The sequence below is a fragment of the Enhydra lutris genome, unplaced genomic scaffold (assembly GCF_002288905.1).
Source record: "Enhydra lutris kenyoni isolate GAN:26980312 unplaced genomic scaffold, ASM228890v2 scaffoldscaffold32, whole genome shotgun sequence".
NCBI classification, from domain to species: Eukaryota; Metazoa; Chordata; class Mammalia; order Carnivora; family Mustelidae; genus Enhydra; species Enhydra lutris.
The window spans coordinates 13,772,236-13,796,322 of NW_019154116.1; the positions used below are offsets into that span (position 1 = coordinate 13,772,236).

Genomic DNA, 24,087 nt, shown 5'->3' on the forward strand with positions numbered 1-24,087 from the left:
GGTCACTCAGGTTGTTAGAAATTGCTATGTCCACGTTGGGACTTTTCCTCCAGGAATTGTAAAAGAAAAAATGGACCAACTAATTATAACTCATCCTTAAACGAGCCACACGGGGAGGACAGTGAATCCTGTTCGTTGCAAACAAGGAGCACGATAAAGAAATACCTGCTTTCAAGAATAGCTTGTTCGACACAGGACGTCTTCTCCTTTAAGGACAATTCCAAAGACTGTTGGCTGATGACTGATAAGAACTTGAGGATCAGTTTGGTGCTTTCGGTTTTACCTGCCCCACTTTCACCGCTGAAAAACAAAAATGCACAAGCTTGTTCAAATTTAAAAAAAAAAAAAGAAAGAAAGAAAAAAGAAAACAAAGGAAACAAAATCCAGTTTGAGGGGCGCCTGGTGGCTCAGTCAGTTGGGCGTCTGCTTTCGGCTCAGGTCATGGTCCCAGGGTCATGGGATCAAGCCCCACATCCTTCTGCTCAGCGAGGAGCCTGCTTCTCCCTCTTCCTCTCCCTCTGCAACTTCCCCTGCTTATGCTCGCTCTCAAATAAATAAATTCTTAAAAGAAAAAAAAAAAGCGAAAACAAACAGTTTGGCTAACGTCACTCCAACTGGTCCACAGGACAACAGTTGAAAGGTGGAACAACAGAGGTCGAAATGCCTGTCCCATGAGTCAAGTTAAAGGGCAGTGAAAGCATGTTCTTCTGGCCACACCCTTTCTGCTATTACGAAAGCCTCTCTGAGGTCAGAGGTCAACAGAACCCCCCTCACTAAGTTAAGGTGAGGATGGCTGCGCCTTCCACGCGAGGTCAGCCCGCACGAGCAGGGCTCCGTGTTTGGTTTGCTAGAGAATCCACACATCCCCACGGTGCCCAGCTGCTGACAGGCACCTGGTAAATACTTGTTAGACGAACGACCCTGCAGATAGCATCATTCTGGGAAACTGAAAGCCGGCAAATACGCTTAAAAATGTAATTACTCGTAAACATGGCTGAGGAGACAAGGGAATGACCCCACTGATCCTGGACGCACACAGAATCATGTGATTCCACACTAATCCTTGGAGAGAGGCACTAAGCACCCACATCTGGGACATAACACCAGGTCTGAGTCCGACATCCCGCAGAGATCCCGCTTCAGGGATGGTTGAGGGAAAGTGAACAAAGCCATGCAGGGAAGGGGAGGCCAGTGAGAGAAGTAAACCAGGTTCAAGTTGCCCCTGACAGAACGGGCAGCCATGAGCCACACAAAGAGAAAGGGAGGGATCTGGACACAAGAGCTCTAATGAGCTTGGGAAGACCACTAGGGGACGGAATTCCGGTTAGGCGTCCAGGCGGCGCTGAGATCAAAGGTGGTGGGGAAGGAAAGTGGAGAGGATGGGGTGTGATGGCTCAGAGGCAATCACAGGAGACTGGAAGGCGAACACTGAGCTCATCAAGGGGTCCTGGGAAGAACATGGCTCTGGAGGTAATGTTCTGGAAGGAGCGCGGGGGCCCGCAGGAGAGCTGGCGTTGTCTGGGACAAGCAAGGACGTGGACAAGAAGGCGCGGGGATCACAGATTTGGAAAGAGAAACTCAGTTTTGTGTAAGATACCATGCTCGGTACTATGGAGGCAGGGAACTTCTAACTAAAGGTGTAAGTAACAGGGGCGCCTGGGTGGTTCAGTGGGTTAAGAACCCAACTCTTGATTTTGGTTCAGGTCATGATTTTGGGGTCATGAAATCGAGCCGCACATCAGGCTCCGTGCTCAGTGAGGAGTCCGCCCGAGATTCTCTCTCTCCCTCTGCCCCTTCCCCGGCTCACACTTGCGTGCTCTCTCTAAATAAGACTTAAAGGGAACAGAAGAAGGTGTAAGTACAGAACAGCAATGCCAATGATATAGCAAGGTAGCACTTTAATAATTGCTAAATGGGCGAGATACACAGACGAGTTACACTTAGTCCTAAAAAAGCTGCCCTTGGTGAATGTCACGATCTGGGAAGTTATGAAAGAGGAAGTTTGCTGAAAACACGGTAAATGATTAACCACATGTAACAAAGGAGAGGAAAGGATCAAGAGATGACACCAGTCCTGTCCAGCTGGGTGGCGCAGGCCCACAGGGAATCCTCATGGGCTAGGCCAATCTCAGTCATTTTGTTCCTTCTGCAAGTGACGGCCTTGGCCAGGGGCAGGTGTGAGGACCGCAGCACACGTCTTCATGTCAAGCAAGCCAAGCGCTCCTGGGGAGCTTTGGGCACACACAAGAGACACCAGGCAGAAACATCCCCCTTGCCGCGGACACCTATCTTGAGATGATAAAGCAAAAGCCAAGAAAATCAGAGAAGCGCCCTGCCTGATGTTATCGGAGTTAGGACAACTTCGGTTGGGTTTTCTGTTATCAGCAACCAGAATCTTCCTAGTACAGGGCTTAGCACGTACCCCCATCTTCCTCACATCACTGGCCCCTGCCTAGACCAGTGCCCGGGGCACAAGGGGCATTCGCCAAGATGCAGTGAAACTAAGAAAAACTGCAAGAAGAGATTTAAATAAACTTAAAACAAAAATATTTTATTTTACTTGAGAGAGAACAAGCAGAGGGGAGAGGGTAGAGAGAGAAGGAGACTCCCCACCGAGCAGGGAGCCCCACACAGGACTGGATCCCAGACGCCTGGGATCATGACCTGAGACAAAGACAGACGTTTAATGACTGAGGCACCCGGGCGCCCTGAGTAATTCTTGATATTTAAAAAAATACATACACTTAGCCAGTCATTGTTGATTCAATGACGTTAAGACAAACAGAACTTAAAACAGCTAAATTCTCTGGTTAAAACATGTGAAGCAGAAATAAGGAAACGTTTCCCAAACCCACTTCTTTATCCTCCGGCACAAGGAAGTGGAAAACGTGTCGACCTCTCTTACAGTGAGGACAGCCACCAGTGGTAACAGGGACTGAACGTGGCCAGGTGAACCACAGAGCGAGAGGGATGGATAGAGACAGCTTCCGTGGCTGGTGGCTAAAACCCCCCTCTTCATGGTCCGTTAGGCTGTCTCTCTCGAGCCTGCCAGCTAGACGCCCTCTGTCAGGCCCAACTCTGAGCAAAGTGACATGTGGCATAAAGTCAAGTCTCTCGCCTTTCCCGGTGGGGTTGCAAAATGAGCAAGAAGCATTCCTGTGTTCCGCCCCTGCGATTCTGGGGGGCTGCTTGTTACAGCAATTAGCCTACCTTAATGAACAGAACATGGCAAAGATTCAATCACAGAGCATATACCGTTCAGACTCTAAACCAGCAAGACTTGGTCGAGAAGAAAATCTGGGACCCTCATGGCCATTAACCAGCTATGGATGCCCATCTACGGCAATCTGCAGCTACAGTTTTTCTCGCTGTATCATACAGTCTTCAAGCATCTTTTTAAAAAATATTTATTTATTTATTTATTTGAGAGAGAAAGAGAGAGAAGCAGCATAAGCAGGGGGAGCAACAGAGGGAGAAGCAGACTCTCCACTGAGCAAGGACTTCCCCCCACGGGACTTGATCCTAGCACCCTGAGATCATGACCTGAGCCAAAGGCAGATGCTTAACTGACTGAGCCACCCATGCACCCCTATTTAATTCCTGTTTTTTAAAAATTTCTAGATCTCGGGGCACCTGGGTGGCTCAGTGGGTTAAGCCTCTGCCTTTGGCCCAGGTCATGATCCCAGGGTCCTGGGATCGAGCCCCACATTCGGCTCTCTGCTCAGTGGGGAGCCTGCTTCCCCCTCTCTCTCTGCCTGCTTCTCTGCCTGCTTGTGATCTCTCTCTCCCTCTGTCAAATAAATAAATAAAATCTTTAAAAAAAATTTCTAGATCTCAAAAATAGGATTGGTTTGCTGTTTACTCTGAGATTATGGGTCACTATGATGCGCTGTTATAGTTTATCTTTGCATTTTAAACCGACAAAGGAGGTACCAAGCTCAAATCCATTATCAACTTAAGTTGAGATTCCGTTGTATTGTTTTTAGCTATTTAATTGGTTCCCGTCTTCATTGTTGATTACATTTTTATAAAGATTTTATTTATTTGAGAAAGAGAGAGCGAGAGCTTGAGTGTGGGGGAGGAGGAAGCAGGCTCCCCGCTGAGCAGGGAGCCCACTGCAGGCCGATCCCAGGACCCTGGGATCATGACCTGAGCCCAAGGCAGACGCTTAATCGACTGAACGACCCAGGCGCCCCCAGCACAGTCTTTAAGTCCATCTTTTTTTGATACAGAATTAAAACTGGAAACAAAAACAAAACGCAGATTTGAACAGGGCTCTGCAACAGGTTTTAAACTTAGCCACACATTAGAATCGACTAATATGTCTCTGATCTGAGCCTATAGGGGTAGAATTTAATCCAGAGGACTCTACTATGAAGCCAGGATTGGGAACCACTACTCTTGAAAGCAGTTTCCACACAATTCAGACAGGACAGCTCCAGAGGGGTAAGGACGGGGGACTATTCTATTATGGGGCCGTGGAAGTGCTCCATGAACAAGGCAAAGAATAAAGATAATTAAATAACTCACACATTGTTAAAACCCATAAATATGCCAGATGTCAAGGTAACAGGCCTCTAAGCAGGCTGCATGCTTTCATGTCACCCTCCTCCTCCTTACACCCCTGCCCGCGTCTTTAATGTTCCCCCACGAAAAGCACTGATTGAGGGTCAAACCAATGTAATCCTGGGAGTATCGGAGAAAGAGCAGATACTCCCTCCCTCTTTAAACATCCGTAAGCCTACTACGTGTCAGGCTGCTCTAAGGGCTGGAAAAGCACTAATGTGTACAATGGCACGGACAGTCTGTCTATGATCTAGAAGCACAAAGATCTCAAACACAGTCACAGGTATCCCCGGGGATAAGAGAACTCATGACTTAGATGGAGGGTAAAGGTTCAGTAAAGACCTTTTTTAGGGAAGGGGAGGGGCTGACATTTAGACCAAAACGTGAAAACCCACGCAGGAGCTAACTGGGTGAAAATTGAAGGGAGAGGAGGGAGACTCGGCGGGAGGACCTCCCTCTTTCCTTGGAGGAAGGAAAAGCAGCTTGCACGGCTCAAGTCCACGATAATGCGGGGACGCTGGGGTCACACGGAGAGGCCACTGTTCTCTAGCCAAGCATGGGACTAGTTCTTTTATTTATTTCTGATATTTATTTATTCTCTTGAGAGAGAGCGTGCAGGAGAGCACATGTGCATGAATGGGAGGGGCAGAGGGAGAGAGAATCCCAAGCTGACCCCACGCTGAGCGCACACCTTGGTGCAGGAATTGGCCTCACGACCTGAGATCATGACCCTGAGATGGTGACTGAGCAGAAACCAAGAGTCAGTGCCTTAACTGACGGAACCATCCCAGAGCCCCAGACTAGTTGTTTTAAGTAGGGGAGTGGGATGGCGAGGGATCATGAATCACACCCCCAGACATTTTTAAGTTGCCCATCATTATAATGATAGGTGTTACATATAATACACATGTTATAGGTGTGTGATATCCAGATTATTTATAAGAAGAAATACCTATTGGGTCTTCATCTTCCTTTCTGACACAGAGCTCCAAACACCCTCATTATTTCCTAAATGATGACAGCAATTAAGACATCACTTGTTACATTATGAAGTGACTTCTGGAAAGCCCCTGTGAGGGGCTGCTTGCCAGGGGAACCAACCACAGAATCAGAAGGTTGTAACCTTCAATTCTTTCCCCCCACACCGCCCTTTGGGGAGTGGGGAGGGGCTGGAAATTGAATTCAATATGAAGAGTCAAGATTTTAATCAATCATGCTTATGCAATGAAGCCCACATAGAAATCCAGAGGACGGGGTGGGAGGTGCCGTTGAGAAAGCTTCCGGGATTGTGAACACATGGAAGGAAGCCGAGGGCCCTTCCCCTATATCTTGCCCTGTACGTCTCTCCCAGCTCTTCCTGAGTTATATCCTCTTACAATCAACCAGTAATCCAGTAAGTAAACTGGTTTCCTGAGTTCTGTGAACCATTCTAGCAAATTCATCAAAGTGGCAAGGGGGTCGGTTAGAACCTCCAATCTACAGCCATCAGAAGCACAGGCATCTTGGACATGTGACTGGCATCTGAAGTGGGGGTAGGGTGGGGGCAGTCTTGTAGGATGGATCCCTTCACCTGTGGGATCAGACATCATCTCCGGGCAGAGAATGTCAGCATTGAGTTACCTGCTTGGTGATACGGAGACTACGACAGAGCCCACATATGACTGAGAGCCATGATCTGTGTAACTACATACCTGTGTCCTTGCTAATCTTCATCACAGAACTATAAAACCAAATTTAAAACGACACACTATTAACACCCCCCAAATCCAAATTAACAGGGCTGATTTTAGCCCACCGGTTAAGGTCATTTTGCTCAAGCTGAGGAGCTCTTTGTGCTGGGACGGTCTCACTGCTTGTGCGAGAGGCCCGGCGCTTCACCACGGGCTACGTGGTGACTCATTCACCCCGCCTCTCTCCTTTCTCCTCGCCGCCGTGGAACAGTAACTCGTGCGGCAATTATGATGTTATTCTACCTTCACTTGCAGCAAACACATCCCTTACATATCCAGTCCTACATTTTTCTCATTAGCCCACGGCAATTAGAGTCCCAAACCTTGGCGCCAACATGACTGCGAACACAAACATGGGCTACAGAGAACACATGTGCATCGAGATGAGCCCAAATGAGCTTAGACCATTAAAACAAAACAAAACAAAACAAAACAAACTATGATAATGAAAAAGAGAAAGGAAAATAACCCAACGCACTGATAGGGGGCCTCCTAGGCCATATTAAAAGTTTGTGTTTTTTTTAAAGATTTTATTTATTTGACAGAGAGAGACACACAGAGAGAGGGAACACAAGTAGGGGGAGTGGAAGAGGGAGAAGCAGGCTTTTGCCGAGCAGGGAGCCTGATGCGGGGCTCGATCCCAGCACCCTGGGATCCTGACCTGAGCTGAAGGCAGACACTTAACGACTGAGCCACCCAGGTGCCCCACACAGTAAAAGTTCTGAGACGATTTCATAGGCGAAATCAAAGTCACAAGGCCGTTTTTAAGCAGGAGAGTGTCATGATCAGGTTCAAGGTTTTTAAGAACCGCTCTGTGTGGATGGAGTAGGGGATGGAGTGAATGCATAGGAAGAGGAGGGAGAGAGAGGTGAGGGTAGAAGGATAGTGATGGTGGGGGGGGCAGCAGGGACAGGAAGTGAGAGGCCGCAGGGGAGAGGAGGGCAGTAAACAACAAGAGGGTGAGGAAGCGCCTCCTGCAAGCCGGGAGCTTCCCAGCGGGTGATCTGAGCATCACGACACAGGCGTGCACGTCTGTCACCAACCACTGGGCCATCTACATAAGGTCAGTACGCTTTACTGTGCGGACTTCTACCTTCATGGGGGCCAGGGGTTGGGGGGGGCATATGGAGGAGAAGGACTTCTAGCTCCAAGGACTTCTTGCTCTCAGGCTTGCGAGCTGGTAGGAGGGAGAGTCCAACTTGCTGAGAATGAGACCATCGGAGGAGGAATACACTTCTGGGAGAAACGCAGCATGAATCTAGGACATGTCACCCTCGAGATGCCCACGAGACATCTCGGATGGAACATCACGGGCACCGGGACACACGTTTAGAACTTGGAGGAGAAACCGGCTGGATGGGGCTTAGGGATGGGTGCAGGGGGAGGCATCTAAGACCTGGGAGATCTGCAGACCTGAGAGGCGAAGGCTGGGTGGGAGATGAGCCGTGGAGGAGTGCGGACGGTGGAGTGCGGACGGTCTGGAGAACCAGGGAGAGACCCAGAGTGACGGCGCTCCATGGAGAGGACAGGGACTACCTTCCATATCCTAATGACCCTTGTTTTTCCGAGTGTCTATGTTTTGGCAAATGCTTCTGTGTCCTTCCTCTCCCTATGCCAGCCATATTCCTACACATTCTTTGGCTCACATTCCCACATCACTTCCTCTATGAAGCATGGTCTGAATTCCTTCCTGAGATCAACCACCACCTCCTCTGAGCACCTACGGACCTAGTTCTGAGCAGCCACAAATGACAGCATTTGACAGCTTGTACTGAAATCAGTTAGTTGCATCAGCTTCTGCCCATCAGAGAAGAAGTTCCTAATGGCAATGACTGCATTTTATTATTATTATTTTTTAACTGCTAAAGTCTAGCCCAGTAACCTGCCCTATTACGTGAGCACGAGGCCTGCTTCAAGTCCTGTTCAGGCTGGTGCCTTTCTAACCCTGGACGGCAAGTTTTGCTCACTCTTCCAGTTTGATCATTTATAAACATAGTCTTAGAACTAGAATACCTAATTATCCATTAGGTGGATAATCGATCCCATTTTGGAAAACCAAAACAGGCCAAGCAAAGCAAAGGTCCCAAATCCACAGCTGCTCTGTATATCTATGCTTGGACTGACAGCTGTTGAATGCTGGCCCTCTCCCAGATGCTGTCCCGGGCGACTCATTTCATAGTGGATTAGCCACACAGGCCTGAAACTCACACTACAGATCTTAAAAGATCATATGTACCAACAGACTGTAGGAAACCCACTTGCCCCATCAATGTACGAGGAACCCAAGTCAATGTAAAATGCACCAGACCAACCAAGGTCAAATGCTGATCTTGCTAGTTAGATGAAAAAAAAAAAATTCAAGTTTTCAGCATGTTTTAAAAACTGTAATAGCATAAGCATTTGCTTAAATGTAACCAAAAGGTAAAACGAGAGCCTGGGAGAGCTGACAAGCTTGAAAGTGAGACCACCACAAGAAGCTCGGACTAGAAACCTAGAGATTTGGCACTGCTACACAAGGAGCTGGGGACTTTGACCAAGTGACCTAGGCTCATGAAGGGAGGGGAAAATTGATCTCTGAAGTCCTCTCTATCTAATGCCAAACAGGCCTATTTTCTGGTTGTAAAAGGTTTCCACAGGCGTAAAACACGTTGAATCCACTAGGGGGCAGATTACACCCGTGGAAATCTAGCTACAGTCCTCAACCGGGTTCATTTTTAGACTCAATTTTCTCTAAATTCCCACAGCCCAACTCCCACTAAAAACAACAACACAAAAAAACCTGCCAGCGAGATTTATTAAACAAGACACATTTTAATGAGAACTGTATTCTTAAAGACTCTGTTTCCTGAGTTAAATTGTTAAATTTACTGCTAAATACAGCAGTAAATACAGTTACTCTGTCACACAATGGGGGCTTTCTATTTGGGATCCACTCCCCCTCCACCTCCCACCTTATTTTTAAATACCGCAGTATTTGGCATGAAAATGCCAACCCCTTTCCGTTTTATTACACACACACACACACACACACACACACATATGCACAATGACCTCATTTGATTTTCCTCTTTCTTCCTAAGCTACGCTGTCTAGCGAGCAATCTATGAGTCATCCCCTCATTTTTCCCATCGAACATAAGAAACACAAGCAATTATCAATGGCAAATATTTAGGTACCTAAGTATGGAATACAGTTTGATCTTCTTAAAAATATGTCACGTTTTCTTTCTTTCTGTTAACCTTATTAAATTATATTCTGTATGCTGAAATGGGGACCTTACATTCTAACCTCTGAGCTTTGGTTAAATTCCCTGCAACAGTCTACAAACAGGGCTTCCAGACATGAGGCAAGTGTCTTTATTGGAAATGGGACCCTTGAAAGCACCCTTTTAAATATATTAAATAGGTTCATTTTGAAAAACTACAAGTCAAAATGGACTCATTTACTTAACTAATTGGATAGCTGCTCTCTCCAAGGTATTTCCACAACTCAGGACATTAGCAAGATCCAAATGATTAACGAAAGAGTGTATCTGCTCAGATGCTCGCCTCCTCTAAGAGGGGCAGAGAGAGAGGTAGAATGGAAAAGGCGAATATCTGCTATTCTCTTCATATAATTCTGATTTGTTGTAAAAGCAAGGACCCATGCACTAGCGTAATGGGCAAAAACCATCAGTAAGAAGAATATAATCCCTAAGTCATTTTCCTGTGTGTGGCTCCTATAGATACTAACAAGCAGCCTGAATGAGATGATTGATGCCTGAATGAGATGATGTTGGAAATGTTCCTGGCACCGTGTCCAAAACACACCAAGCCTTCAGAAACCATCAGCGTAGTCATCTTCAAACAGGTGCCACATGGGACCCTGTGTTTCCCAAATGTCCTCAGCTGGGGGGAGTGGGGGGCTGTGATTCCTGTCCCTAGGGTTTCAGTGAGGGCCATCCTCTGGCACGTCTGCCAGTCCCTCCACCCCATCCCTTCCCTGCCACAGGAGCTAAAGTGGCCTCCCCGACAGGTGACCCAGGGAAAGGGCCGGTCTGCTCCTCACCAGCTGGGAACTGGCTTCCGGCGGTGATCGTGGCCACCACTTAACCTACCTGCATCCTGGTCAGGTGCTTTGGCCTAACTGGGGGCTTCAATGTTAGCCAGCCCGGTTGGCTTCAAATCTAAAGCATACATATGGCCCTCCACCTGTCTGAACTTCTGCTGGATCAGAAATTCGGAGGGGAAAGGAGGGTCTTATTCATCATCCCACTGAAATCCAAAATGCCTCGTCCTTCCCTCTTGAAATAACATCATTATTTTGTCACAATTATTTTGGGACTGGAAAATCAGCTATAACAGAAGTCAAAATCTTTCCCACCAGCCGTCATGGTACACTACAGGCATTCAGGGACAGCTGTGCCCATGAGCAGGAATGAGGGGAGGGTCCAGGTACTCCATGGAAACATCATGGAAAGTGAGGTCCAGCACATCGGCTCTCGGTTCTATCTACGGGTGCTGAGCACCAGTAGAACATGATTCTGATAAAAAGAATTAAGAAGATCCAACTGGATGTCACTAGAATGTAAGTGATGAGGCCAATTTGAATTAGTTAATAAAATAATTTTTTTTTTTTTTTTAAAAGAGAGAGCATGAGCTGGGGGAGGAGCAGAGAGGGGGAAAGAATCTCGCACAGACTCTGCACTGATTGCAGAGCCTGACGCGGGGCTCGATCCCAGGACCCTGAGATCATGACCTGAGCCAAAATTGAGAGGCAGATGCTTAACCACTGAGCCACCCAGGTGCTCCATAAAAGAAATATCTTTAAAGAAATATACTCCATTGCTTTTTTTAGACAGTTCCTAGTGATATGTTTTGATAGAAGGTCTTCTGGTAGTTTCTTTTTTTTTTAAGAGAGAGAGAGAGAAAGAGAGAGAAGAGGGCGTGCACACACAAGTTGGGGGAGAAGCAGAAGGCGAGAATCCCAAGCAGGCTCTTCACTGAGCACGGAGTCTGACACAGGGCTCCATCTCAGGACCCTGAGATCATGACCTGAGCTGCAATCAGGAGTCAGATGCTTAGCCAACTTGAGCCACCCAGGTGCCCCTTCTGGTAGTTTATTTTAATAAAATTCAAAATCATTAAAATGTTCCAATTTGGGAAATTCTATGTAATCTTATTGAATTAGAGACTGAATTAGAGAAAAAAGATCTCTTGCTCAAATATACATGCCTTCTGATTCTAGATCATATATATACGGTTTAGAATCATATATATATGATTATAAATATAAACCTGTATATACATACATATATATATATATAACATTTTAAATTTGAAAGAACAACACATTTTCTTTCCAATTTCAGTATATGTGCTGCTGAACGGAGCACATTTTCTTAAATCCACAGAAGGATGATGCCACAATGGAATAAAACAAAGAATAATTAAGGGAAATTTAAAAAAAGAAAAAGAAAAATGGAATAATTATTCTAAGGCCAAGAGCCAACAAATGTGGAATGTCTTGCTCTTATCTAAGTGAGCTTGGGTCTTTGGAAAGACGCACTTATCAAGCTATTTGAAACAGAAATCCCGTCTGAGGAACTCAGGTACCTACTAAACATTTTTCTCATTCACCTTCTAAGCAACTTTTGTGTCCTGGGGCTGCCTGGGAAGGCGCCACTGGTCCAGCGGGCAGTGGTTGGGCTCCTGACACCAGCTTCCCATGTGGCCCCCTGCCCAGCCCTCTGCCGGTCTCACAGCGGCCCGGTTACCTGATGAGGACACACTGGTTGTCGTGGCGTTTCCACAGGCATCGGTAGCACTCGTTGGCGACGGCAAAGACGTGGGGGGGGAGCTCCCCCAGGTGGCACCTGCTGTAGCGCTCCATGGTGGCCTGCTCATACAGCCCGGCGATGGTCTTATAGGGGTTCACCGAGGCAATGATGGAGCCGATGTAGGTCTGCAGGCACACGGGGCAGGGAGACAGAAGGATGCCGGGTTACATGTGGTGTGAGTGGCCGGGGTTGGGGGTCGGGTGCAGGACTAGGGTGTGCCACGTCCACTCACGCTGGGACAGAGACAGACGAGGCTGGATTCAACTTCATGCTGTTCCACACTCCGAAAGGGAGGGGCCTGCCACACCTCCCCAAAGCACCCCCTGTTACCAGCTTTAACAGAATCCACCTGGGTCTGCTTGAAGAGGAAAGACAGGGCTCCCCTGTCTTTGTCCCTGGCGTATGTTTTCCCTCCACCTTTTTGGTACAGAATCTTGTCATTCTATCCAAATAAATGGAGCCATTTCAGAGGACTCTCAGTGACAGGTAAACCACAGAAAGATGGGGAAGCAGCCCAGGCCCAAATCCCCGTTCCCGGTGACCTCCTCATCCCATGCCGGGTACAAAGGACTGTCCACAGTCCGGCTCCTTCCTCATCAGGCGGGCTCTAGGAAAGAGCAGGATTAAAGAAAGAACGTGAGCGACACTAAGGGGCCGGGGCAAAGAGGAACGGAGAGTTATTGTTTAATGGGTTCAGAGCTTCTGTTTAAGATGGTGAGAAGATTCTAGAGGTAGATTTGTGGTTACAGTTACACAACCTTGCAAATGCACTGGACAGTACACCTAGAAACAGTCAAAACGGTAAATTTTATGTCATGTACCTTTAACCTTTTAAAACAGTATTAAGACCATTTTGAAAATTCTGGACGCCACAGAAGTGGTCTGGAACTAAGATGCCTGATGATCTTCCCCTTCCGGAACAAAATCCGGGCCAGAAATTAAGCAAAATCTTCAGAGCAGCAGAGAAGCTACACCTAGGAACACACAAGGCCTGCTGCCTCGTCCATATGGACCAAATTTGTTCTCTTGGACTTCTGTAGGAAACGCGAACAGAGTTTGATGACCAGGTTTCCAGCCTCAGACACAGCGGCGGCATCAGACTGCAGGGGTGGAGGCAGGCGCCGTAACCACCACCACCTTTGACAGTTCACACGCACTGTGCCAAGTGCTGCACTGGCCCTCCAAAATTTCTATGTTGAAGCTTGGACCCCCAGTACCTCGGAATGTGACTGTAATTGGAGCTAAGGCCTCTAAGGAGATGATTACATTAAAGTGAGGCTGCTCTGGCGAGCCCTAACCCAATCTGACTGCCCTCCTTTTAGGAAGAAACATGGAAGCTGAAAGAAACACCAGAGATGTGTGTGCATAGATAGAGACCATTTGAGGACACAGTAAGATGGCAGCCATTTGCAAGGCAAGGAAGGAGCCCTCAGGAGAAGCCAACCCGGCCAACACCTTAACCTTGGACCTCTAGCTTCCAGAACTATGAGAAAATCACTGTCTGTTTAAGCCACCCAGTCAATGATATTTTGTTATGACCCCCCTGAGCTGATCCACACGGGGGGCCTGACCCTTTCACATTCACAATAACCTAAGGAGCTTCACAATCCTACTAGGCTAATTTTTCAGAGGAGGAAATGGGCATAGTGATGGTGTCATGTTCACCCACATGGCCAGGAAATGGTAGAGGGGAGATGTGAACCCAAGCAACCCAACTGCAGAGGCTTCTCATATCCCTTGGCAAGGCACAGCAACGCAGCACAGGGAAAGGAAAAGCAAGCAACACAGGGCAGAGAGTCCTAATATCCCGAGAGCATCTGCACCACATTGTGAAAATTTGTACTCATTTACAGTCACAGGGATGGCCAGGAACGCCCAGCAAAGTATCATATGCTCCATGGAACAAGCTTCACATGTAAGGAGTTTACATTTTAGAAATATCTGAACCAAAAAGGTTAAAAACATAAGAGTTATTATCCCACAACAAAATGACTCCGCTCCTAGATATTTAACCAAAAGAACTAAAAACAAGTGCAGCATTGTTCACACCAGCCTAAAGGTCAAACCACACAGATGTCAATTACCCGATGGGCGGGTCAACCAGGTGTGGTGCACCCATACAATGGACTATTATTCCGCCCTACAAAGCAATAAAATACCGAGGTGTGCCACTGTGGGGATGAACCCTGACAACATCACACCAAGGTGAGGAAGCTGGACACCGAAGTTCCCATACACATCCAGAAAAGGTAAATCCATAAAGACAGGTTGGGGCAATTACTATAGGCAGGGGGAGGAGGCAGAAATGGGGGGTGGGTGGGGACTGCTTAGTGGATATAGGGTATCCATTTGGGGTGATGAAAATACTTTGGAACGAGACAAGAGGCTATCTGTACAACATTGTGAATGTCCTAAATACACTGAATTGCATATTTTAACATGGTTAATCTTCTGTTATGATAAGTTCACCTCCATTTAAAAAAGAAAAAGATAGAGTGCATTAGTGGGTAAATGTTCAGGCTTTGGAAACCTCAGCTTGCCAGAAAGTCCATTTTCCCCAACCAGGACACTGTGGGAAAGATCTGGCCATAAAGAAAGATGGAAACTCCTTTTTCCTCTGGGGAAGGTGTGTCCTACTTCTAAAGGAAACAGAGAACCATCTGATTCCCTGGAGGACACATTCATCTTCCATTAATGCTTTGACCACTGGTGCTGGTGCCTTCCTTCATGTCAGCTGTATGCAGGGGTGAAGCGGGCAGGCAGGTAGTGCTTGAGGCTCTGGGTGTCTAGCCCCTTCCACTACTTTGTCTAAAATGTCAGACCTGCTTCTACCTTTTGGTAGCTGTATGATTATTTTTTTTAAGGATTTTTTTAAAGTTTTTTTATTTTTAAGTAATTTCTACACCCAACGTGGGACTCGAACTCATGACCCTGAGATCAAGAGTTGCATGTTCTTCTGACTGAGCCAGCCAGCTGCCACGACTATAATTTATATTCTGGAAATAATCAAAACTCAAAAAAAAATCATTTTCTTCTGTTGAAATATTATCTTACTTTTTTCCTAATTTGGCAGAAATAAGGACACTTAATGCCTCCGCTCTTAAAACAGCGAGGTAGGCACACTGCAATCCTCTTTCTCAGTTACAAATAAAATTTAAAAGTCACAAGGTATTAAGCTAAGAATTAAATACCATTAATATTAGGATATTAACCCATTATTAACACACTTTTAAAAAAATGATATACCTTGGAACACCTGGTTGGCTCAGTCAGTAGAGCCTGCAACTCTTGATCTCTGGGCTGTGATTTCAAGCCCCACACTGGACATGGAGCTTATTTAAAAACAAAAAAAAAAAAACCCAAAATTTAAAAAAATGATATGTCCAGCCTGTCTTAAAAATTTTGCACACCTTGTCATAACATGTTTGTATGGTTGTTCTTAAATTTGGGGAGATAAGCCTTTCTTTTAAAAAAGTATTGATTTACTCATAAAGAGTGTCATAACCTTTCCACAAGAGCTTTACTTAGAAAGTGATCATTTTGGTCAAAACCTCATGCTACCCCGTCCTGGTTGGGCAACCCCACTGGTCATACAGGGTGGCTTAAGAGATCCCTCATCCCGGAAGTGTGGAGGACATGGTTTTTGTAGGGGGGTAGGAAATTCAAGGGCATTAAATGCTTGTTAGCAAAGTTGAAGCTGGAACATCCAAAATGGTCTTAGGCCTGCTCTTCTTAAGTAATTATATCACACTTTGCCCAGTGCAACAGCTGTAAAGTGGTTCAGAACAACAACGTGGTTGGAGGCTATGGCAGTTGCCAATGGCACGCATGTGCCCCCTCCCCAGTCCCCACCCCGCAGTGATTCTAGAGGAGGAAGCCAGATGTTCAGCACAGTGGCACACTGCAGAACTGGCCTTCGTGCCTGGTGGACCCACTAGTGCATCATGAGACCTTTCCCCATTGAGCCCAGTCACTGCCACGCAGTCAGAGCTGGCCTGTTGGCTGAGACCCCATGGTGTCTCTGGCTCACAAGATCATTCCAACACATCTACAGGTTGCTCCATGGTTGAGTTACCATCCTGACTTCAAGACAGAAGAACACCACGCACACCGTGAAAGAGAACGCTTTCACCAAGAACCTCGAAAGGCACATAATTTGCGGTGAAAGACAAAAATCCAAAGTTGGTTTAGTTATAAGACACTATTCATGCCAAAGGACTGCCATGGCTCTGGTGGTTGGATGCTTTTCCTAAAACAATATTGATCTTCATGTCCGACTTCCCCAACAAGATGTTGAAAATATGTTCATCTTTCAATCTCGTCAACTGCCATGAAGACCGTGTGGTCCCTTATTATACATAGTTGAGAAATTACAAGTTCTGTGTAAATATTGCTAAAAATAGACTTTCACCACTTTATGCAAGAAAGCCTGATTTTCCCCATTTTGACGGAAAACTTCTGGAAACACAAAGCATGTGCCTTGTGTTTTCAAAACCAGGTGAGTGTACCTAATCTACGCTTTAAAGGATTTTTGGTCTCATTCAGTCTCTCAGCCTGTAACAATGACGCCCACACTGAATGAGGCAGACACGGTCTTCTCGTCTCTACCAACACCAAGCCCAGATCCTAAGCTCGCGATGACTTCTCCAGACTCCAGCCTTCCCACACACCCCAGGTAGCAGTGTTTGAGGGGCTCCAAATCTCCATGGAATAAAAGGCTGAAGGCTTTTCCTTCTGAGACTGCGGTGTTGGAGAAATGGCGGAAGGTGCTGGAAGAGTCTGCAGGTAAGAGATCACTTTGCTGTATAGTTAAAAGGAAGATACCAAGCCAGGCTTTTACTCTACTTGCATTGCACACTCCACATAATGCATGAAATGAAGACACACATTCAAAAATGATCTGCATTTCAACTGCTTAAAATGTTCACCTTTAAGGTTAAGACAAGAGCACTTTGGGGGCGCCTAGGTGGCTCAGCGGGTTAAAGTCTCTGCCTTCGGCTCAGGGCATGATCCCAGGGTCCTGGGATCGAGCCCCGCATCAGGCTCTCTGCCTACTTGTGATCTCTGCCTGTCAAATGAATAAATAAAATATTAAAAAAAAAAAAAAGAGCACTTTGGCAGGTGCCTGTCCTTAACTATGTGACTGTTCACACCCCCTGAACACTTGCATATCTTTAGGCCAGATGAAGAGTTGAATTCCTCTGTCTCCCTAATGTTCAGGAGCCTTCCTGCCAGGTGCAGAGAGATCACTTAAGTCTAAAATAGCTGCACCAGATTTTAAAAGATCAAGCACTTAGTGGTATATGGTGACATTCCAATGTGGCTCTAAGAATGCAGGTACTCCTTCCTACTTTGTGGTAGAGACTTCTAACATAGAAAATACATAATCCAAGAAAAAAGAAAATCCCTCCAGTTTAGGCCATATTAAATACTCTAAGAAGACAGAGCTAACCTACACGTATTACTAACAGGTCTTAAATCTGTTCAAGGTTTTCCTTAAATCCATGTTCTCCAAGCACTTTATTTTCTTTGCTGTATTCCTACTGAGTGAAGAATGGTTTTTCAAACTTCATATTCTCCAGGGTTTTTACTTTTATTATTTTTTAAAGATTTTATTTATTTATTTGACAGAGAGAGAGAGATCACAAGTAGGCAGGGAGGCAGGCAGAGAGAGAGAGGAAGAAGCAGGCTCCCCACTGAGCAGAGAGCCCGATGTGGGGCTCAATCCCAGGACCCTGAAATCATGACCTGAGCTGAAGGCAGGGGCTCCCCACTGAGCCACCCAGGACCCTCCAGGGTTTTTTAAAAATGTTACACAGTAGATAAAAGGTGTTAGCAACCCAGGTATCCATCAAAGGAGGAAATGGCTAAGTGATATGTAGTATACACATACTGTGGAGTACTAAGTCTTGAAAAGGAAGGAAATTCTGACACATACAACATGGATGAACCTTAAAGACACTAAGCTAAGGGAAATAAATTGGTCCCAAAGGACAAATATCGTATGAATCCACTGAAATCATGTACCTAGAGTAGTCAAATTCACAGAAACAAAAAGTGGAATGGCAGCTGCCATGGGCTGGCATGAGTGGGGATGGGGGACTGATTTTTCTTTTTTTTTCTAAGATTTTTTTTTTTAAAGCGAGAGCACATGCACATGAGAGTGTGCACACATGAGTAGGGGAAGGGGCAAAGGGAGGGATTCTTCAAGCAGACTCCTGGCTGAACGCAGAGCCTGACATGGGGCTCAGTCCCATGACCCATGAGATAATGATCTGAGCCAAAACCAAGAGTCAGACGCTCAACTGAATGAGCCACCCAGTTCTGGAAGATTGAAGAGTTCTAAAAGGTTCACAACAATGTGAACGTACATAACACTACTGAACTCTACACTTTAAAATGGTTAACATGACAAAGTCTGCATGTATTTGGTGACAATTACACATTTTAAAAATTAAAAAGATACTGAAATGGCGAAGTTTGGTATTGATAGAGTACATTAATCTCTTTTTTATAATATCAAGGAGAGACCTAAAAAGCACAGAATTAAGAGTAAATAACAAGAAGCATCACACTCCATTTTCAGACATGTACCTTCAAATTTTAACCCAAACTGAGAAACAAAAATATTCCAGTGACAAATTACAGACTGTTTAGTAAGGGAGAAGGCAAAAGGCACTTAGATTTTCAGGGACAAAATAATCTAATTAGAGCTCAAATATCAATAAATACATGACAGTAAACTCAACAAATGGGCTCCCAAACATGGGGACAGCAAACAACCAGGCTTAATTTGAACTAAACTCAATAATCTGACACCTTAAAAAAAAAGAAAAGGAAGAAAAAAAGTAAAGAATATGTAAAATGTGTGGGCGCCTGGGTGGCTCAGTGGGTTAAAGCCTCTGCCTTTGGCTCAGGTCATGATCCCAGGGTCCTGGGATCGAGCCCCGCATCGGGCTCTCTGCTCTGCAGGGAGCCTGCTTCCTCCTCTCTCTCTGCCTGCCTCTCTGCTACTTGTGATCTCTGTCTCTCAAATAAATAAATAAAATCTTTAAAAAAAAAAGAATATGTAAAATATGTTCCTGGTATACACAGAAAACCCATTTTTTTTAATTTCTAAAGCTATTTTATTATTATTTTTTTTAAGTTTTATTTATTTTAGAGAAGGGGAGAGCATGAGTGGAAAGGGCAGACAGAGACAAAACCCCAAGCAGACTCCACACTGTGCGCAGAGCCCACCACCGGGCTCAATCTCATGACCCTGAGATCAGGACCTGAACCAAAACCAAGAGTCAGATGCTTAACCAACTGTACTACCCAGGCATCCTTATTTTTATTTTTTAAGATTACAGGAAAACTTGTCTCATGTAGCGTTAAAAATGCCTCTCTATAACTAGAATTTAAGTAAAATTTAATAATCAATTAATTTTAAAAATGCCTGTCTAATATAAGACCTCCATTTTGTACCAGAGGTTAATTAGGCTCTTAAAGCATGAATGCACAAGCTCTACTACTTCACCTTCTCACTAATGGCTTAAGTCATTACTTAAAAGGCTTGTCACCAGATTTTAAATGACAAGCCTGCATATTCCCAAACCAACTTTCTCTAACATTTCATAATTGGGGGGCACAGAGGACAATCCGACCCACATAGACACATCTTCACAGCCCTCACCTGCTCCAACACAACCTTGAGATGTGGGGAGGCCAAAGGCCACTGTTCAGCCTCCTCTGAGAGACAAGGGAATGGTTAACTGCCGCCCCTACAGTCACAGCACCGGTGAGTGAGATCAAGGACAGCAACCCGGGCTCCCAGTATGCCACACTGGGGTCTGTGGTGGCCCTCTCCACCGCTCACCCATGTACGGAACAGGGATTATCTCAGACTCTGTCCAGCTCATCACCAGGGGCCAATGACTCTATGTCTTGCATGTTCGTTCCACTTTCAAAGAACTCTAGACTCTATGTCCTTCCCTCCAACTCCTACCTCGGCCTCACTCAGATTTTCATAAAAGCTGCCTTCCTCACTGATTTCCAAAGTGGACTTGCGTGTTCAGTCCAAGCTCCATGCTTGACCCATGACACTCTGAAGAGGACAACCCTCCCGCTTAGAGCTCTCCAACAAGTCCCACCGTCTTCAGGGTCACCCAACTGGGATATCTGAGAAGACAGTCTGAGTGGCTCCCACAAGGTGAGAGAACAGCCTGAGTCCTAACGAATTATTCTCCTAATACCTACAGAAGCTGGGGTGGGGGAGGGGCTTCAGTTACTGAGTTTTCATTGCCGGTGCCCATGTTCATGCCAAGTGGCACTTTCAAACCCCCATAAAACAGAAGTGTAAAACGACATGGCAACAACAACAGCAGCCGTCCCTAATAGCTTATTCAAAGGGGACAAATCAGGTGAAATCCGAGAGGTCTATTAGCAAAAATAATTATGGCCAAGGCCATCTTAAGGCCATCTTATCCTTCCCCCACTACCTTAAAACATACCACTCTGCATGGGTTACTGTATTGCTAAAACAAACAGATAAGAAATTCATGAATTAGCCAAGTTCAAATGTAATATAAGTAAAAACAGTGACTGGCAAGTAAAGGGGGTCAAAGAAGAGCCTTGTTATAAATTAAGTACCAAGGGAAGCAAAGATCACTTGGTAAGAAATCCCAAGGGCTGTGAGACATATTCATTACGTGTTGAACCATTTATCCCTCCACAAAAAGGTATTTCTACTGTTCTGAAACCTCCATGATGACATCATGCAGTTTCAGACTCTGGACACATGAAGCTCTCAAACATGAGGTGGGACCAGGTACTGGCCTCTTCATATCGGATTCAAATTCCACCAGAATAGAGAGCTTGGTCATTTGAATGGCTTTTCAGAAACAGAAGATGATGTTCTATTTTGAAGCACATAACAAATTTTTCTAGTCAGAAAAGTTCCACATAACTCACCAAAAAATACATTTCCTTGCCTGCTTTAATAATCTGAAACAGCTGTCACACATGTTGCTTAAAAAAATGCTGGAAGAAACTCACTGCATTTCTTCAATCCAAAGTCTACCAATTCAAGATTTTCAAGAGGCATCAGGCTGTAATGCCTAGTGGGTCATCCCCCCCACCCAAAGGAACAGGTCGAACTCAGAAAACTAAAAGTGATCCGGGGGCCTCAGATGCTCTCTACGTTGAGATACAGAGGGCTCCATGCCATGGTTAGGAAGGCACTATTCAACCAGGGGAGCGAATGGTCTACGCAACAAGGTTTGGTCACCAGAACCTAAGAGGTCCCCAGCCTGGAGCTACGTTCCCTGAAACACTGCTTCAGGGATTCTGTTCCATCATAAACACACGTCCTCTGTCACCCCACATGACAGCTGCGTGAGAGAACGACATAAATCAGGGGTATTTATTGTTCTTGTTAATGAAAATAAAAACCACAACCTCTTTTCATCATGGGATCGTGAACGTGGCTGGATGTGGAAACAGGTGCAACTGACACGCACTAGGAAAATCCACTCAAGTCAGGGCTGCACCACACTTTCCTAAAGCGAAAACTTAGGAAGGGGGAATCGTTAGCCATATTTATTTCTCATTCACCGTACCCTCCTTTCCTTCTCTCTGGATCATCTCAGCTCCGTACAGCAGCATCTTTATCCTGGATGGAGCTTCATCCACACACCCAGTGGGGCATGGACATCTTTATTCCGATGGCCCTTAGCTCTGACTCACGTGGGCAAGGCTGAGCTCCCCAAAACACCGATTTCTTCTCACTTAGTGTCATCTTTTTTTGAAGATGTTATTTATTTACTGAGAGAGCGAGAGAGAGCGAGTGTACACATGTGAGTTGGGGTCGGGCACAGGGAGAGAGAGAACCTCAAGCTGACTCCATGCGGAGCGTGAAGCCCGACACGGGCTCAACGTCACAACCTGAGCCGAAATCAAGAACAGACGCTTCACTGACGGACACACCCAGGCCCCCCTCACTTCGTGGCATCTTAACCAAAGCACCATGGTCAGCCCAAATAGCTAATCCAGAAATCTGGGAGTCATCCTGTAGACATTGCCTATTTGCCTATCAAACACTTTCCTTCTTCCTCTCAGTATCCTTCATACTCAAACTCTTCCTGGACTGGTTTGGAACCCCATCATTTCCCATCTAGCTTGCTGGTCCTAGACGGGGATGCCCCCCGCACTTACCCATCACCCTGCAGCCAGAGGGAGTTCTCCCAGAACTCGCGTTTAAAGCTCTCCAGTACAGTTGTCACAAGTATATTCAAACTCATCCACTTACACATGGAGTCCTTCCTCACCTGCTCCTGACCATCTTATCAGACAGTGGCATATCCCATTTCAGCATCTTGAATGTCCTGCAGTTGGACAAATGCCCCCCAACTAGTTCGTGTGTTCGCACATGCTGATCTTCTGCTAGAAATGAGCCAGCCTCCCTCTTGGTCAAATTCCCCTATTAAAACTCAGCATGACCAGTGCCTCTGCTGGCAGCCATTCTTTGACCCCTTCCTTCTTTCCTCCTTTGGATGCTCATTCATTATGTCCCGAGTACTTTCATCACACTCACTGTCACCTGAGCCATTGTCAATGGCTTGCTTGTGTCCTTCCCCAGTGAACTGTGAGGTCTTGGAGGGGCAGTGCCTTTCATTCATTTAATCTTTCAAGGAACAATTACTGTGAACAAGAGTAATTTTGCATCCTTGGAGCTTAGCACCCAGCCTGGCACACAAGCAGGGCTGCATCCACGTAGACAGCTGGGGGGGGGGGGCATGTGATATGAGGACAAATCCACCAAATAAATTCATGTTTTAACTGGGTTCTAGTGCTCTATGTCCACTACGTACTACATAAAAAAACTACTACATAAAAACCTACTACTACACACAAAAAACAAAAACAAAAAAAGCTGCTTGCCAACATTATCCAACTAAACAATTTTAAAACATTTTTAAACAATTTAAAAAAAAAAAACCATTAAGCATTCACGTTGGCTGAAAACTAGATGACAACAGATAAGTCAAGTTCTTACTGAAGTCAAGCTCTGAAATTTAGAAGTGACATTTCCATTTAATTTGAATAAATTTCTGATTAAAACTCCCCCCCTGTTGAAAGGAATCTGACCCAGAAGGAGACCCAAAAGAGAGGCAGGAAAGGAAGAAAAAAGAAATCGTAAAAGCAACATTCCTAATTGACGCCATCGTGTGCCGATGTGGGAGTAGCCACTCAAGAGCATGAATGTTTGGTGAAGTTTAAAAATACACAGAGTCAGACAGATGGTTGCAATCATCTCTTGGCAACACCGGTCTCGATCTCATGTGAAAAAAGGCCCCTGAAAAACCACACTGCTTTCAGCTGTTCCTGGTCCGAGGCCCATGCCCAGGCCGCCCGCCATCCCGTTTCCAGGCCATCCCAGTCCCCATAAGAGGCCGCTGTTACTCGACAATGGCTTTGGGAAGGGACGGAAATGAATCCAAAACAAGTCTGCTTGGGGAAACTCAGCTCCAGGAAATGAGATGCAGATTTAGACGGGCACGTCCAAGACGGTCAAGTCCATCCCACGTCCGGTCCAACGACTGTCGGCGGCCCAGGGTCTCCCCTTCACCTGCTGGCTCTGCCAACACGTCTCTGGCCGGCTGTGGTGAACACAATACGCTTCACACAAAGCAGCAGGCTCCCGAGTTAATTCAGGATCATCATCAAACACATCTGCGAAGTTGGTGTGGACCGCCACATCACCAAAGGGATGGTATTTTGGAAAGACCTAAAAATGCGCAAGCTGTGAGGGCTCTTCTGTGCTGACACACGCATTTTATCTTTAGTCACGGCCCCAGCTTCTTCAGACGGGCTCGTCTGATTCTGGTCTCTGCACCACTGGTTCAGGAAGACCGACAGACGACCCGGCGGGCTGGGTGGACCAGAGCACGGGGCCCTCTGGAGCCATCCCCGGTGCCCTAATTGCAGACGAGC

The 24,087-nt window shown here is 46.0% G+C and overlaps 1 protein-coding gene across 1 annotated transcript in view; it reads right to left on the bottom strand.

Annotated features, from left to right (window-relative positions):
• LOC111153425 (myosin X) overlaps window positions 1–24,087 on the bottom strand; it is a 224,047-nt gene that overhangs the window by 104,593 nt on the left and 95,367 nt on the right. The window contains exons 4-5 of the mRNA XM_022512435.1: window positions 12,052–12,239; window positions 166–300 (exon numbers count right to left, since the gene is read on the bottom strand). Of these exons, the coding sequence (XP_022368143.1) occupies window positions 166–300; window positions 12,052–12,239 (323 nt within the window). The remainder of the gene's footprint in view (window positions 1–165; window positions 301–12,051; window positions 12,240–24,087) is intronic.